This window comes from Ambystoma mexicanum, chromosome 6q, assembly GCF_040938575.1.
Source record: "Ambystoma mexicanum isolate Mex_15411 chromosome 6q, UKY_AmexF1_1, whole genome shotgun sequence".
NCBI classification, from domain to species: Eukaryota; Metazoa; Chordata; class Amphibia; order Caudata; family Ambystomatidae; genus Ambystoma; species Ambystoma mexicanum.
The window spans coordinates 1,343,355,874-1,343,370,323 of NC_090937.1; the positions used below are offsets into that span (position 1 = coordinate 1,343,355,874).

Here is a 14,450-nt window from a genome sequence, read left to right on the forward strand (position 1 = left end):
TTGGGGAAATGACATAATGGTACCAGTCACAAGTACCAACAACAGGGTTGAAATCATTCAAATATGTTGTCCTGCACCCAAACAGTGGTGGGCGATCAACATATTCAAAGATTACAGGCGTATTACTAGCCAAATAGTTAATTATGTGGATTCACTCAGGATTACAGACATCCAGCAAACTGAACAAATCTGGTCCTGACCCACCTTCCCTCTGGAGATCTCATGCAGACAAGTCATGACCGTGTTCAGTACATCCTTACTCCTTGATTTGATCCCCTTCTACCCTCCAGAGTGCAGCCAACTAGGTGCACTCTTCTCAATAAATTGGGCAAGGTAATCCACTAAGGAAATTATGAGGTACAAGATGCAACACCTTGACTTGGGAACCAGGGGTCAATGGCACAAACATAAGGAACTAACAACACATATTTACCATATAGGAAAAGGCAGAAATTATTCCGTTCCCTGTGTTTTACATGAATCACAAGGTCTGTTCTGGACATTCAGTGAGCAGGGTTTCTGGCCTGAAACTCCTGGCTTGATCCATGGCATCAGTAAAACTAAGGGTGTGATAGCAGGGACGTCATTTCGCCAAAATTCCAGGGGTAGCAGAAGTGGCATCACATGACCCTTGACTGCTAATGACATCATAGGAAGTGATGTCATCTGAGCCCACCGCATGTGACATCACAGGAGGTGATGGCACAGAGCCTTTCACCACTTGACAAAATAGGAAGTGGCATCACATAGCATTGTTCCTCAGTACACTAAGAAAAATATAGTTACGATATCTCTGTAATATAATAAACATTTCATACAAGAATGGATCACCATATGTAGCTTTAATATTCGTGTGTATTAGTCCATATTACCAAATTACTGCACATTTATTTATTTATATTTGTATTTGTATAGCGTACAAACCCATGGGCATCAAGGCGCTTATTGGTTAAGGACAGGCAAGGGCACGGGAGAAGGGTAGGGGAATAGGTAGAGGGAGATTACATGGTACAATATGTTGGTACATGACCTTAGGTCATATTAAAATTGTTACAAAGTCATCAGGACAGGTTACGTGTCTGCTGTTGTCAAGGCTGATGTGAGTCAGTTGAATAAGGCCATTTTAAGTTGTTTTCTGAAAGGCCAGTAAGAGTTTTTTCTGATCTTAGGTGTACAGGTAGATTGTTCCACAGGCGGGCAGCAATAGCTGGGAAGCGAGATCCTCTGGCTAGATCCTCTGGCTTGGCTGCATTTGTATCATGGGGTAGTGAGTCTGTGGCTGTAGGGGAGGCTTGTAGGTCTAGTGTAAGTGTTCTTAGATATCCTTTGTGACATGTAAGGTGATGCAGAGTTGAAAAAGCAGCAGTGGGTAATCGAGAGTTTTTAAAGTTGATTCTGTCTCTGACAGGGAGCCAGTGGGCTGCCTTTCTGTGAAATGAGACATGGGCTCGTTTGGAGAGTCCAGGGCTGCTCAGATGGCATTGTTCTGGATGATTTGGAGCTTGTCCAGATTCCGCTCTGAGATACCAGCGAGCAGAGAGGCAGTCTTTTGAGTAGAGGAAGTGTTTAGATGCGTTCAGGAGTTTGGTTGTGTAGGCAGCCGAGGTGCCAAAAGCATTGGCGGGACATGAGAGGCTGGAGCCAAGGTAGACAGAGTGTTTTGACAGCTGCAGAGACAGGAATGGTACACGCATCGATTTTGAAGGCACCGTAGTGTGGATCAGCTTGGCGAGGCGGGAGAGCGGCCCTATGATCAGGATCTCTGTCTTATCATTTAATCAGAGTTGGTGCATGGCCATCTCAGTTTGGATAATGCCATATATTTTGGAGATTTGTTTGGGAGTCATGTTCATAATTGCGTGAGAGAGTCATGGGGATCTGAGTCTCATCAGCATAGTTATTGAATGAGATACCCAGAGAGACAAGGTGGTCAAATAAAGGCTTTGTATAGATGTTATACAAGGTGGGAGAGATGGAAGAGCCTTCTGGGACACCACAAGGGCCTTGTGTCAGGTGAGCATCTGTGCTGCCTGCGTATACTTGTGCTGTTGTTTCAAAGAGGAAGGATGCAACCCATTTGGTGGCTGCAGGGGAGAAGTTAGCTGCGATTGTGAGTTGGCGGCAAAGGGTTTTGCGGTTGACCAGGTCGAATTCTGCCAACAAATCTGGTAAGAGGAGTAGGGCCATGTTGCCTGCATCACGGATGTCATCCATCTGATTTTTGAGATCCAGGAAAGTAGATTCTGCGCCAAGCCCTGGTTGGTCATTATGCAGTTTAAATGATGCTTGTATTTGGATGTAAGCTAGCCAGTCAATAAATTTTAGTACAAAGGGGACCGTGGTGATGGGCCTGTTGTTAGTTGGATGGTTGGGTCAAGGGAGGGTTTGTTAATGAGTAGTGAGATCCATGTTTCCATGTGGTTGAAGGGTATGGAGCTGTTAGCAAATGAGGAGTTAATAAATGTGGTGATGATAGGGGTGAGGGCTGAATCACAGAGCTTGATAAGGGGGGCAGGGCAAATGTCACACTGGCAGCCGGAGGGTTTCAGGCTAGCTATAAGGGCGGACACTTCAGTTTCTTTAACTGGCGTGAAACAAAAGCTGGGGGCATTAGTGGGCAGTCAGATGGAGGAGTGGGATCCAGCTTGTTATTTTTGACAAGGATGGAAGCTCTCTTGGACTCGATTTTTATTTGGAGTGTGTCGATTATGTGGTGAGGGCGTCTTGGATACTTTGGCACCAGTCGTTATCTTTAATGAAGTTGGAGATCGGTGCCATTAGAGATTCCAGTTCACGTATGATGGAGAAAAGTTCACGTGAGTGTGATTGGGCCTTAGAAATCCTGCTGAAAGGGAAAAGGCTTTTTCTAAGAGGATGGCTTGTTTGTATTCCTTGTATTCCCTGCAGAGCTGAAGGAAATTGGACTTGTTGGTGAGAGAGGGGAATTGATCCAGATGGTTTTGAGGGTGTGTTTTTTAGCTCTCAACGATTGGTATGGGTGGAAGATTTGCCTTTGTGTGGTTTAAGGACTGCAATGGCATCCATGGTTGATAGGATGGCGAAGTTATAGATGTCAACCAGATTAGAAGGGTTGAAAGGTAGAGTGGATGTGATGGTGGGATCTACTGTGAGGATGGGTTACAGATTATCTTTGGTGAAGTTGTGGGAGCATCTTGTAATGGCGAGGGGGAGTGAGTGGGTGATGCTGATCTTGGTGGAAGTAGCGAGCATCTTGGAAGTGATGGTGTGGCGGTCTGACTATAGGATGGGCGTAATAGCTTGTTTGCATAGGTTTCAGTTGTGGTCTGCCAGCCAGCCAAGTGACCTACCTTGTTGATGTGTAGGTTTGGAGATGTGTTGGGAAAATCCCAGCGAATCTAGGGAATGTGCAAGCCAAGTGGCATCTTTGTTGAATGGGTTGTTAAGTCCCAGTTTCAGATCTCCTAAGACTAGTGTTTTGGATCTAGGTTTGATGTTTGTGCTGAGGAGCTGCATTGGGTCATTCTCAAAGGAGTTGGTGGGGCCTGGACAGAGGTAAATAATGTTCAAGGTTATGGTGGAGGGATCTGAGTGTATAAGCTTGGTGCTGATGTGGAGTTCACACGACAGGAGGACTATGGTGGGTAGGAGTTGGAGATCCAGAGCGCTTTCTGTATGAGTGCGATTCCGCCTCCTTTATGCGTTTGGTGGTTGCAACATAGGATGGGGTAATCTGCTGCGATGAAGGGAGCAGGGCCAGTTGCAGGGTGTAACCATGCACCTGTTACTGTAAGAAGGTCAATGTTCTGATTAGAGATGAGGTTGCGAATGTCTATAGCATGGGCTAGAAAAGAGCAAGAATTGATAAGTGTGCATGAGAAGGGCTGAAGGGCAGGAGTAGGGCGGTTGTTGTGGTGTAGGATGTGGGAGGTGAGGTGGTGTTAGGGCGGCTGTGGTGGGTGCGCAGGCAGAGGTGCACAAGTCATGTCTTGAGGGAAGATGGGTTGAGTCAGCTGGTAGTGTGCATGATGAGAGCCTTGAATTGCGATGTAAGTACAAGGGTGGGGCGGAAGATGGTGGTGGAGTGCAAGGGATGCATGAGCCAGCCTGGGTGTTGATGGATCTGTTTTGTATGGGAAGGATGTGATGGCTAGAACAATGAGGTGTGGGTGGTGGTGATGTGCTGGCTGGGCAAAGCTGGGTATGATGTACTGGCTGATAGGAGAGGGTGGGAAGAAACAGAGTAGGTTAGATAGGGCTCGTGGCAAACCAAGGGCATTGAAGAGATTATTGAAAGATTCACAATAGTAGTTTTGCCTAGGAGCTCTAGGGACAAAATGAGAGCTGCAATGATGCTTGTAGAGTGAGGAAGAGGTGAGTCATAGCGATGGCTGATATTGGTCGGAAGAGGAGATGCGTGTCGGCAGGTGTAGATATGTTAGTGGCCCAGCCTCTTCGCCCCATGAGGGACCAAGGGAAATGTGTGTGTGAGCGAGTGATGGTTTTTGGGGAGGAGGTTGGTGAGGCAGTGAGGTAAAGGTTGGTGTGCACAGTGGTACCACATGTGTTATCTGCCAGAGGGAGGTTTTCGGGATTGCTAATGGATATCTCTATGGGAAATGGGAATAGTCTTGTTACTAAGGCTATAGATTCAGCTATTGCCGGCTGTGCTGCTGTCTTGGAAAGCTGATGTGTTTGCAGATCAGGTAATGCGCACAACCAGTGTTGCGGGATGCTGCAGAGGACTGGAGAGTGGTCAAGTTGAATATGGCTTGCGGCAAGGCTTGCAAGAGTGCCGGGGGATGTAGAAAAGAGGTTGGGAGTGCTGTGGAGATTAGAAAAGAACTTGGGAATGCATATCGAGGTAAAAAAGAGCCTGGGGTTGCCTTAGGAGGTACAAAAGAGGCCAGGAGATCCATGGGAGGTAGAAAAGAGATCCTAGCTTTTACCTTACTTCATTTCGAATTCTGTGTCATTTTGCCTGTGTGGCTGTAGGACTGCAAGTACCAGAATGCTGAGTGACATGAGCTTGAAAGCCTGAACTATCAAACCCAACAAGTTAATAACTTTGAGTTTGCTGTAAACTATCCTGCCTATTTAAAGGCACGCTGAAAAGGAGTCTGTGTGGAAGCCCCTTTTTGTAATATTTCAGGGACAAGCAAATGCCCAACCTGAGATGGGACCTTGCAGCTCTCTACAGAAAAAACACATGTAAAACAAGCTGCATCATCCTGCAAGTGTAGCACGGCGAGGATTTTGTTTTGTTGTCTGTAAACTCAGGTGAACGGTGGGCAGTGCTGGGTTTTTGCAATGAGATGTAGACACAGAGGTGTTGCTAGGGGGGGCGAGGGACTGGGGGGCTATTACCCTGGGTCTTTTGGTTGTAGCCTTGGATAGAAGCTTTGGGGATGCAACCAAAAGGCTAGCTAGCCGCGGGTCCCAACAGTCCCAACTTTAGCTTAGTCCCGGATCTTTTCCAGACCTAGCAATACGTAGTGTGAAGAAAACCCCCAGGGATGAAAACAGATAGACATCATGCACAGTAGTAACCAGTTATTGCTGCCCAGCATGAGACTTTGATGGGTTACTGGTTTCATGCTTAAATGGACACCACCCACCTCTCACCGCCCGACGGGCCTAAGTGGGACTGACTGATCTCTCAACAAGAATATAAGGGGGCAGCCTCGGCCCACTTGTTTGTACTCTTATTCAGCCGAGCTATCACTGTGAGGGAATCCAACGAGGATGCCGTGGAAGGTGCTCATATTTTAGACAACACTACAAACAAGTGAATTATCAACATACTCTATCCCCCATTACTGAACATGGTCCGTGCACAGCAACGTAACGCCCCCTCCCTCTCCAAAAACACACTCTTAAGGTTCTGCCAAAAGACGAACCTTGTAATGCATTGATAGTCTGAGGGCAGTCGGAACAGCCCCTCAGCTCTGACAGTTTCTGGGAATCCCCTTAGCATTCTGGAACGTGTAGTGCTGCACTGATAGAATCGAAACAAATATGAATTAGGGGTTGGGAGTATCAAAACTACAAAGTGAGAAGGAGAAGAAACACGATTGCATTACTTTCTCAGGCGAACACTGGTTGGAGAGCTGGGAGGGCCGAACAAAGCAGAAGATGGGACCCAAGTCAGGTACCAGAGCCGGCCCGTGGAGAGAGCAGTCACGGGAAGACAGTTATTTCACAGGCAGTAAAGGGAGGCCCGTGAATGTTACTTGAAAATGCTGTATGGGGACTGTTCATGCCTGTTGTCTGCTACGGCTGTACTGAGGGCGGGTGGTATTTTCCAACAGGCCTTGGTCATATCACTCCTGCACAAGGCCACTACCAACTTAGCCTCATTGGGCGTCATCAGTGAGGTATAGCTTGAGTCTCTAGGCCCAACAGGCACGGGACCCACATCTGGGCATACTCGTCCCCATCGGGGTGAGTTAAGCAAAACAAAGGGTGTGATGGCTGGAAAGTTTTGAATTAATCTGAACCTCTGGCATTGCCCTGGGAAACCCTCCAGGCTGTTGTTCTTTGCCTGCCAGGCCATTTCACAAAAGTAAACCATATGCAAATCAGACTTGGTCCAACCCCAAAAGGTGAATTGCAGCCCAAACTGCTTGGTCCCATCTCTTCTGCACAGACCACAAGCAACCCCAGACATGTTTTGGCCTCATTGGTTGTCATCAGGTGGTGCAGCTTGGGTGTCTATGGACAAACAGGCATCATTGATCCTTGACACCTACAATGCGCAGATTTAAGATGGGATTTCACTGGGCATATTGCAGCTCAATTGGCTGTGTACAGTGCACACAGTAGGCATCTGTGTTGCATCCATGTCGCTTGCAGCCATGTTGTATTTCGTAGGAAGGTCTCAATAAACTAAACATTGTTTACCTATCGATCAACTCGACAAAAGCAATTGAGTGTCAGGTTTGTACTGTGATGTTTCAATGAAACCCATATCACACCACAAGGCCAACTTGCTGTAGCCAATCGAGCCACTTCAAACCCAGCCATCGCATTGCACTTTAGTCATTTGTTTTTCTTGCTTTTAGTTATATTCCTCGCCCTCCCTACTTTTTTTAAAAACATAACCCCAATTGTAATACTTTCTGGCCTTACTGAATTCCCCTCTCATTCACTCCACTCGTTGGTAGTGTATTATTCCTTCTTAATTTCCATTTTAAATAGCCTATTCCACATTTTTGTTTATTGTTCATATATTTTTTATTGTTTTATTTTTATTGTGTTTTATTAGTCAAATATAACCTTTAATGCATTTTCACATATACACGTTAATGCATATTTCATTTGACATATAAAAAGCCGTTCATTTCATTAAGAGCATATTACATAGCTTAAAAATGTAGTTATTTGTTAATACAAGATTACGCTTTGTTTAAAATATTCATAATTTGCTGGCACATATAAAATAAATTGCAATTCATGACCGAGTTAATACCTGCAAACACCGTAGCCCAGAATTGATCAGTACTGATAAAATGAATATCTTGCACTCGTCTAAACAAACCTTTCTCATAAATCAGGGATAGATTACAACAGTCGGTTAGTATGTGCCTGCCTGATCTACATAAACGATCTTTAAAAGGAATCTTAAGCCATGCTCCTCTATTGGCCAACGTAGGGAGTTAATTAAGTCTTAGGAAAAGAATAAATCTTCTTCCTGTACAGTTCTGTAGATTTTTCATATAAGTACACTTGGTATTAACCTGAACGGCTTGCCTTGAGAATGTTTTATAATTAGATGTCCCTGCCAAATGCATCAGACGTTTGTTATGATCCCAGATTCCAGCCTTTTTTTTTTATTTTTTATTTCTGTTAATTTAGTGGCCAAGTTTTCCTCTGGCTGACACGTGCAGTCAATCTCTTCAAGGAAATGTATGATCTTGTTATGCCATCGCCTTAAGGCTGGAGAGGAAACTTAAAAACATTCTAAAGAGGGGTGAATAGGGTGATTCCGGTTACTCCTACTCATCATCAGTTTAACATAGAAGTTTCATGCTGCCACCTCTCTTCTAGTTGAGAGAAATGAGTCCCAATTCAAAGCAAAGTGCTTGCATCGAGACAGATTGGGATAAACCTAGAATATTCTTCCATAGTCTCCCTTCAAGGATGTCAAGCCAAGCAGTTTCCTTTACAGTAAAAACCTCCTGTCCATACAAAATACTAGGAACAATGCATGCATGACATCATTTTACCAGCCCTTCCATTGAGTAACCCCCTGGGCTTCAGATACCAATCCTTATTGGCTTAAATGTGGCCATTGCTTTTGCCATATTTCAAAAAGCACCTCTTATCCAGTTTATTAGTTATTAAAGCTCCCACGTATAAATAGTTTGGTACTTCTTTTAGAGGCTAATTTGATATATTAACATGTTCAGTGTTTTTACTTTACGCAGTTTATTCCACATTTGTGAGACTTTGACATCTCACTCAGTGTGTGCTCTTTCTGTGAGATGGCCTTGCATTAACATGTCTTCCATCTCGGTCAGCGGAAAGATGCCTTTGGGCCTATGTTGCGGTCTACAAATGCGATTAAGATAAGACAAGATAAGATAGCTCAGGGGCAAAGCGCGTGCCTTGGAACCAAGACAGATGGGGCGCAACACAGGTAAGAGCCCCGGGTCCATGCTTAGAAACCTCTGGGTATTAAGCATAAATAACCAATTACAATCCAAATGCGTGGATGAGTGACAGCTGAACAGGGACAGCTGAACAGGGCAGACAGCAGAGCAGGCTCATGGACAGTAGCACGAGCGTTAAATAGGGCAAGGCAGAGAAACCACACGGCGTAACAACAATGACGGAGTCAGTGTACGAGAGGTAAAGACGAGCACAGATCCCGCTCAATTGCTGCAAACCAGAGGCCCTGGGACAGTTTGATGCATTCTGCTACAACGACAGTATTCAGTATTCAAATGTGCCTTTTTCACTGCCACAAAGAATGTATATGTTTCCGGGTGTGGCGGAACGCTTTGATGAGACACTTTCAAAAGGACTCCTTACAGGTAATACAAGGTGGGTCTGGGAACCAGCTGTTCCGACAACGGCGAATCGCGTGTGCATGTTCCCGACTGTCACAAGCACAGCTGGGTCAGCTTACCAACTTTTCCTCCTAATAGGCTTCTCGAAGACTTTCGCTGCGCCTGTAGTTTTGATCAAATGCCAGCATTAAATTTCGTTCGAAATGTTTAGAATTTTTTTCGTTGCCGCGACATTATTCATTCGGTGCATGTGGGTAGCTTCATTTGACGGCGCGGTCTGCTCCAGGGCCGTAATAACACAGACGAGGACTGCCAATGCTGTCGCAGTTGGAATGCTACACGATTCTATTGAATCATTGAATGTTTGGCTTTAGCAAACATCAGCTCCTGCATTTTGAGGCGGCTAATTGCTCGATCTCGCGCCGGGGTGCGTGCTTTATAATGAGAGGTAGCCCTTGAGAATGAGGGTGACAACAGCGGGTTCAAGAAATCTCAAAAGCAAAGAAGTAATGCACCTACGGGCAGGTAGCGTTTCAAAGATGGGGCGGTCAAACACCTGCACGTGCGTCAGTTTAAAATAACATGAAATGTGTTATTAGGTTTTTTTCAGCAGCAGCAAAATGAAATCACTGGGAAACGTCATAGACACAACATATTTTATCGATATGGGTATATAGCGTATTTAAGGCAGCTCAACCAGCAACTCCTAGGTTTTTTATTTTTATTTTATTTTTATTTTTTTAAGAGTGCTGTATAACACCGGTTACCTTGGCACTTCGCACAGTACTCCATTCTGTCTGCCTGCACACTTCACACGTTTATCTCCAGAAACCCGTGTGCCCATTCCATCATCGCGCTTGGAAGGATGAAAGACTGTCCAGGCCCCTTGTCCAGCTTTGGAATGCGGGCCTCATTTTGAAGCTACTCATTTGCTGGCCCTTTAATTTCCGTAGCCCAGACCGGAGCCTTCAATTTCAAGTTCTGCATGGCGCGCTTGTGAGTGCCGCGCTTGTTGTCAGAGGAGTGCTCGACCGTGCGCCTCGTCATTTCACAGTTCTGCTTATCAGAGAAGGGAGGATATTGACAACGGCAATGCAGTGTAGTCTCATTCATCCATCAGCAATATAAACAAATCCAAAATTGTCAAAATATAATGACGTTTTAGTAATCTAGGCAGTTCCCAACCAATATGAAATTTACAAATCGAAGTCTGAACCAATTTACCAGCTACCAATTACAGCAAATCTGCTGGTTTTCAACGTTTTTGTACAGGTTTGCCGATTATTTTTGCCAATGTAAACGCTCTTTTTTCTGCACATCCATTTGAAAGGTTCAGCTATAATTTGTGCTGTGTGTTGTCAGAAAGAGTCGATTTTAGACACTGCTATACAAAAAAACGAATAAAAGGACTTAGAGGGATTCAAGAGTGTACGTCTGCCTTCAAAAGAATGGGTCACGCAATCCCTTCAGACAAACTGAACATTTTGTGTAAGCACTATGCTTAGGGCTAATATCTGTTGAGGCTCATTCTAAGACAGAAACATACTTATGTGTAATTCCATCTTTCTGCTGCGTGACGCATGGGGGAATGGCACGCGTTAACAGAGAGATTCACATCCTATGGACCCAGCACTGTTTTCTTTAGAAACCAGTTTCTTTTAGAAGAATGTGAATCAGGATTTTCTGTTCACCAGTCTGCTTTGGCACGCTGGTAAGGACCCTGGAGTCGTGGAGAGCAGTCATTTTCACCCTACGAGATATACCCTGATCCACGCTTACACCACATAGAAGCGCCCTCGTTTTGAACAGCATCTGCAATCTCAAGCTTTCTTAATGCAGGGTAGATGATGGCGTGCATGACCGCTTTGGTTTTCCAAGAATAGCCTCACCCATTGATCACTTGTCCCTTACCTGTTGGAATCTTGAAACAATAAACTTAAGGTATTCTTACTTTGTATTTGTGTTCATTCTTCTAGATGCAGAACTGCCACTACAGGCACTTCACCAGTCGTTCTGCCTTTGTGAAGCTTTACACAATATAAGTATCAGAGATGTGAACCAGTGTTCATGTAGGCTAAAAAAGAATTGTAATTAGGATATTACTTTTCTTTTACCGTTTCCTTGTAACACTTCTACAGGATCCACACAGCTTAAAGGAAACCTTCATTCAACTTTAAGAAAAGATTTACGTTACTCACATCTCAACCACCGCGCTCCTGCATGTGTATCCTTTTCCTTGGTCAAGCATCTCTGGCAGTAGCTCCTAAAAATGTACCAAAGCATCCAAACGAGCTGTATCAGCATCAGCGTGATGAGGTAGGCCAACAGGTCCCGCTCGCTGATTCCCATGGCGTGGATCGCCCATGCAAACATGAGCAGAATGCCAGCCAGGAACACATTGAAGCCGTACTGGCTGCTCCGGATCTCTGAGTTCTTCTGCGGGTAGTTTTCAGCTACAATCAACTGAGGTCTTCGTTCAAGAGGCTTATTCTGCAGGCTGGAAGGGGAGTTTGGCGCAGCCATGGAATGAGCATCCAGGGATATGATGTCCAGCCTGTTGTCCTCTGCCATGCTGCCAACAGGTGTTCTGATGTCGGAAATCTGAAATCAGTGGGAAAGAAAAAGAGAGTTGCCAACATTTAGGACCAGTCAGGAAGGCCATACACAAAGTAAGACTTGGAATTCGTGTGCAAAGGAATACCATTCACAAAAGCCCAAATGAATTAAGGAAAAAAAATCAGTGATTTCTCATTTATTGTTTTCAAACGCCATGAGTGAGAGCATAAACCCTCAACTGTTGGAACTGGGCTGATGGCAATGTAACCATGGGGGAGCCTTCAACATCATCTTAACCATCATCTTAGATTATTAAAAAAAATACATAAAAGCAAATTAATGACAGGTAGCTGCAATGCAAGGTGAGTGACGATCACTAAAGGGTCTTTCCCCTTTAGAATAGTTTACCTTGTACGTGGAGAGGGTACTTCGCTAGCTGCAGGGTAGACGCTAAGTAGGCGACTGGCGCGCCACACACCAAATACTTCACAGATATTAAAGCCTGTGTTTTTCTCAGTAATTACTCCCTGATCTTTTATATGCACGGTAAGCAACATAAAAACGTCAGCAGCATCATGTGTGCAGGTAGGTTGGGTTTCAATGGCAACACACCTACAGACACAGGAAAGCAAATCTCCAATCCTTCAACTTCAGCTTATAGCAGACATACCTGGGGTTTCCAGGGCTGCGTGGGCCAGCACACTGAGCTGCAGACCTCTCTCTGTCTGAGGAAACTGGCCGCCTAAATGAAGTGCTCCAAATCATTGAGTCACCCTAGTGTGTGGCGAGCGGGTGGACGCTGTTCGCCAGGGGAAGGGAGCCCGAGACAAAAGGCCTATTCTCTCCAGGTTTCCTCTCTGTCTGTGGTAATAGTTGTGTGCCTCGTCGAACGGCTTTGTAAAGACGACTCGGAGTCATCATCCGGCCCTTGATCCACGCAACGTAAGCATTTCACAGGCACGACATCAGTGGAGCAGTTTGCGCGCGAGGGAGGATAAAGCGACTTTCCAGCCTAAACCCCCGAAAGCTCCGCGATTCCGCAGTCAGGCCACGAGCGCAGTCCAAGTTAATGTTACAGCACCTCGAGGAAAGTTCAAGGGCGGCCATGCCCGCGTAGCTCTTCTCTGTGCCCGCTATTGTATTGCCTTGCCCGACCACCTGCGCTGCCATCGTCACGGTTTATTAGGTTTCAGTTACATTTCAGATGTTTATTCTAGAGTAGGTTCCGTGTGAATACGTGCTATATCTTCGTGTGTGCGTGTGTGCACTTACATACAAACACATAGCACACAAAGCACATTATACAGTTATATTTACTTATATATGTTGGCAGGCCGTTTAATTAATATATATAAACACACATATACGCATAGTCATTAAATACGTGCCGCCCTCTATATAAAGTTGATATAAATTATACATAATAGATTTGTATTACACATGTTATATATATGTGTATATATATATATATATAATTGGTAGTATAATATATATATATATATATATATATATATATATATATGCACACACACACATATATGGAACGTTTCATGCAGTTTTGCGGATTCAGGGTAAAAGTTATAAGCCTCTCAAAAACTGCTTTTCGATTTGGAGTCCAAAATATTCATTACCGCTGTTGCTCTCTATAGTTTGTTTCTTAAATCTGAAACTGTACACATAACTGAAAGTCAATACGTAGTACAATGCACTCTAAAATCATCACGTTTGTGTACAGGAGGAGTGCCCTGTGGTAGACGCCAGTGTCGGATAATAGTCTCGGTGTACACCGCGGATTCTCAGACATCACAGATCCTTACCGAACACAAATAAAGGACAGCAAACATCGGGGACTCGCGCACATGGTGTTCCTCCTTCCAGTGCACTTTTTCTCCTTTTATTTCACGTATCAGGCACTTAACACGTGGGATGTTATGTGCAAATCATGTAACCAAGCAATTAGCTGCTGCGAAACGCGTCGTTTTTTGCTGCCACCCCCCTTTGTTACCAATGTAGCTGCAGGAGATATGTTAATATGTATATGGAAATAAAATAGATTTTTAAACCCATTCCGTGGGTGCTGGTGTTTGTCAAACTGGAAAGCTTTCTCTTGTAGTTGCTATTGAAAAGAGAATGACAGGAAGTGCAACATTTCTTCTTTGCCATTGTGTGTATATATATATATATATATATATATATATATATATATATATATATATATATATATATATATATATATATTACACAGCCACGTTAGTGCCTGTGTACTTATGGTTAAGTTGCTGTTTCCATGGGAAGAGTCCTTTTTGGGTGGCTTATAACCTCGCTCTCCCTGGACGAATACTCACCAAACTTTGCAAAAAAAGTATATGGGTCACTCTGATTTGCATAGTTTGAGGAGGTTTGGTCCGGGGGAGGGGGGGGCAAAGTTATAAGGGGGGTCCCAAAACGTCTTTTTTTCCCATAGGCTGAATGGGGAAAAAACTTTGCTCACGCCTACAGCCCAAACCGCTGGACGCATTTTCACTAAATTTGGACCAGGAGCAGCGGCTTGGTCCCGAAAGCATGCTTTTGCAAATTTGGTGAACATTGGTCCAGTAGTTTTTTTTAAGTGACCAAAAAGTAGGTCACAAAAAATTAGTGATATCTATGTTCGGTCCGCGGACACACTTCCCTGTTCGCTCCATGGACAGGGACCTGATTGGCTGTGCAATGCGCGTCGTGTCCATGGACAATGGACATGTCGGCTGATTGGGTGGTTGAGAGCGTGCGGTACGTCAGATTTCCTGTACACACCCGCCATCTTGCATTCGCGGACATGCGCAGACAGATTGGTGAAACTTGGTGGAAAAATACTATTTAGTCAAGTGTGTTGGCGTGTAAGACAGTTTGGGGGTGTGGGGG

General features: G+C 44.7%; 1 protein-coding gene across 2 annotated transcripts in view; it reads right to left on the reverse strand.

The window, feature by feature from the left end:
- Window positions 1-12,423, reverse strand: part of LOC138516662 (proton channel OTOP1-like) — a 169,186-nt gene extending 156,763 nt beyond the window's left edge. Inside the window, exons 1-2 of one of the 2 annotated variants that reach the window (XM_069631961.1) lie at window positions 12,220-12,423; window positions 11,192-11,594 (exon numbers count right to left, since the gene is read on the reverse strand). In XM_069631961.1, coding sequence (XP_069488062.1) covers window positions 11,192-11,564 — 373 coding nt within the window. In that variant the 5' untranslated portion in view covers window positions 11,565-11,594; window positions 12,220-12,423. Of the gene's footprint in view, window positions 1-11,191; window positions 11,595-11,957; window positions 12,038-12,219 lie in introns of those variants that run through there. The other variant, XM_069631960.1, reaches the window with a different exon arrangement.
- Window positions 12,424-14,450: the final 2,027 nt, after the last annotated feature.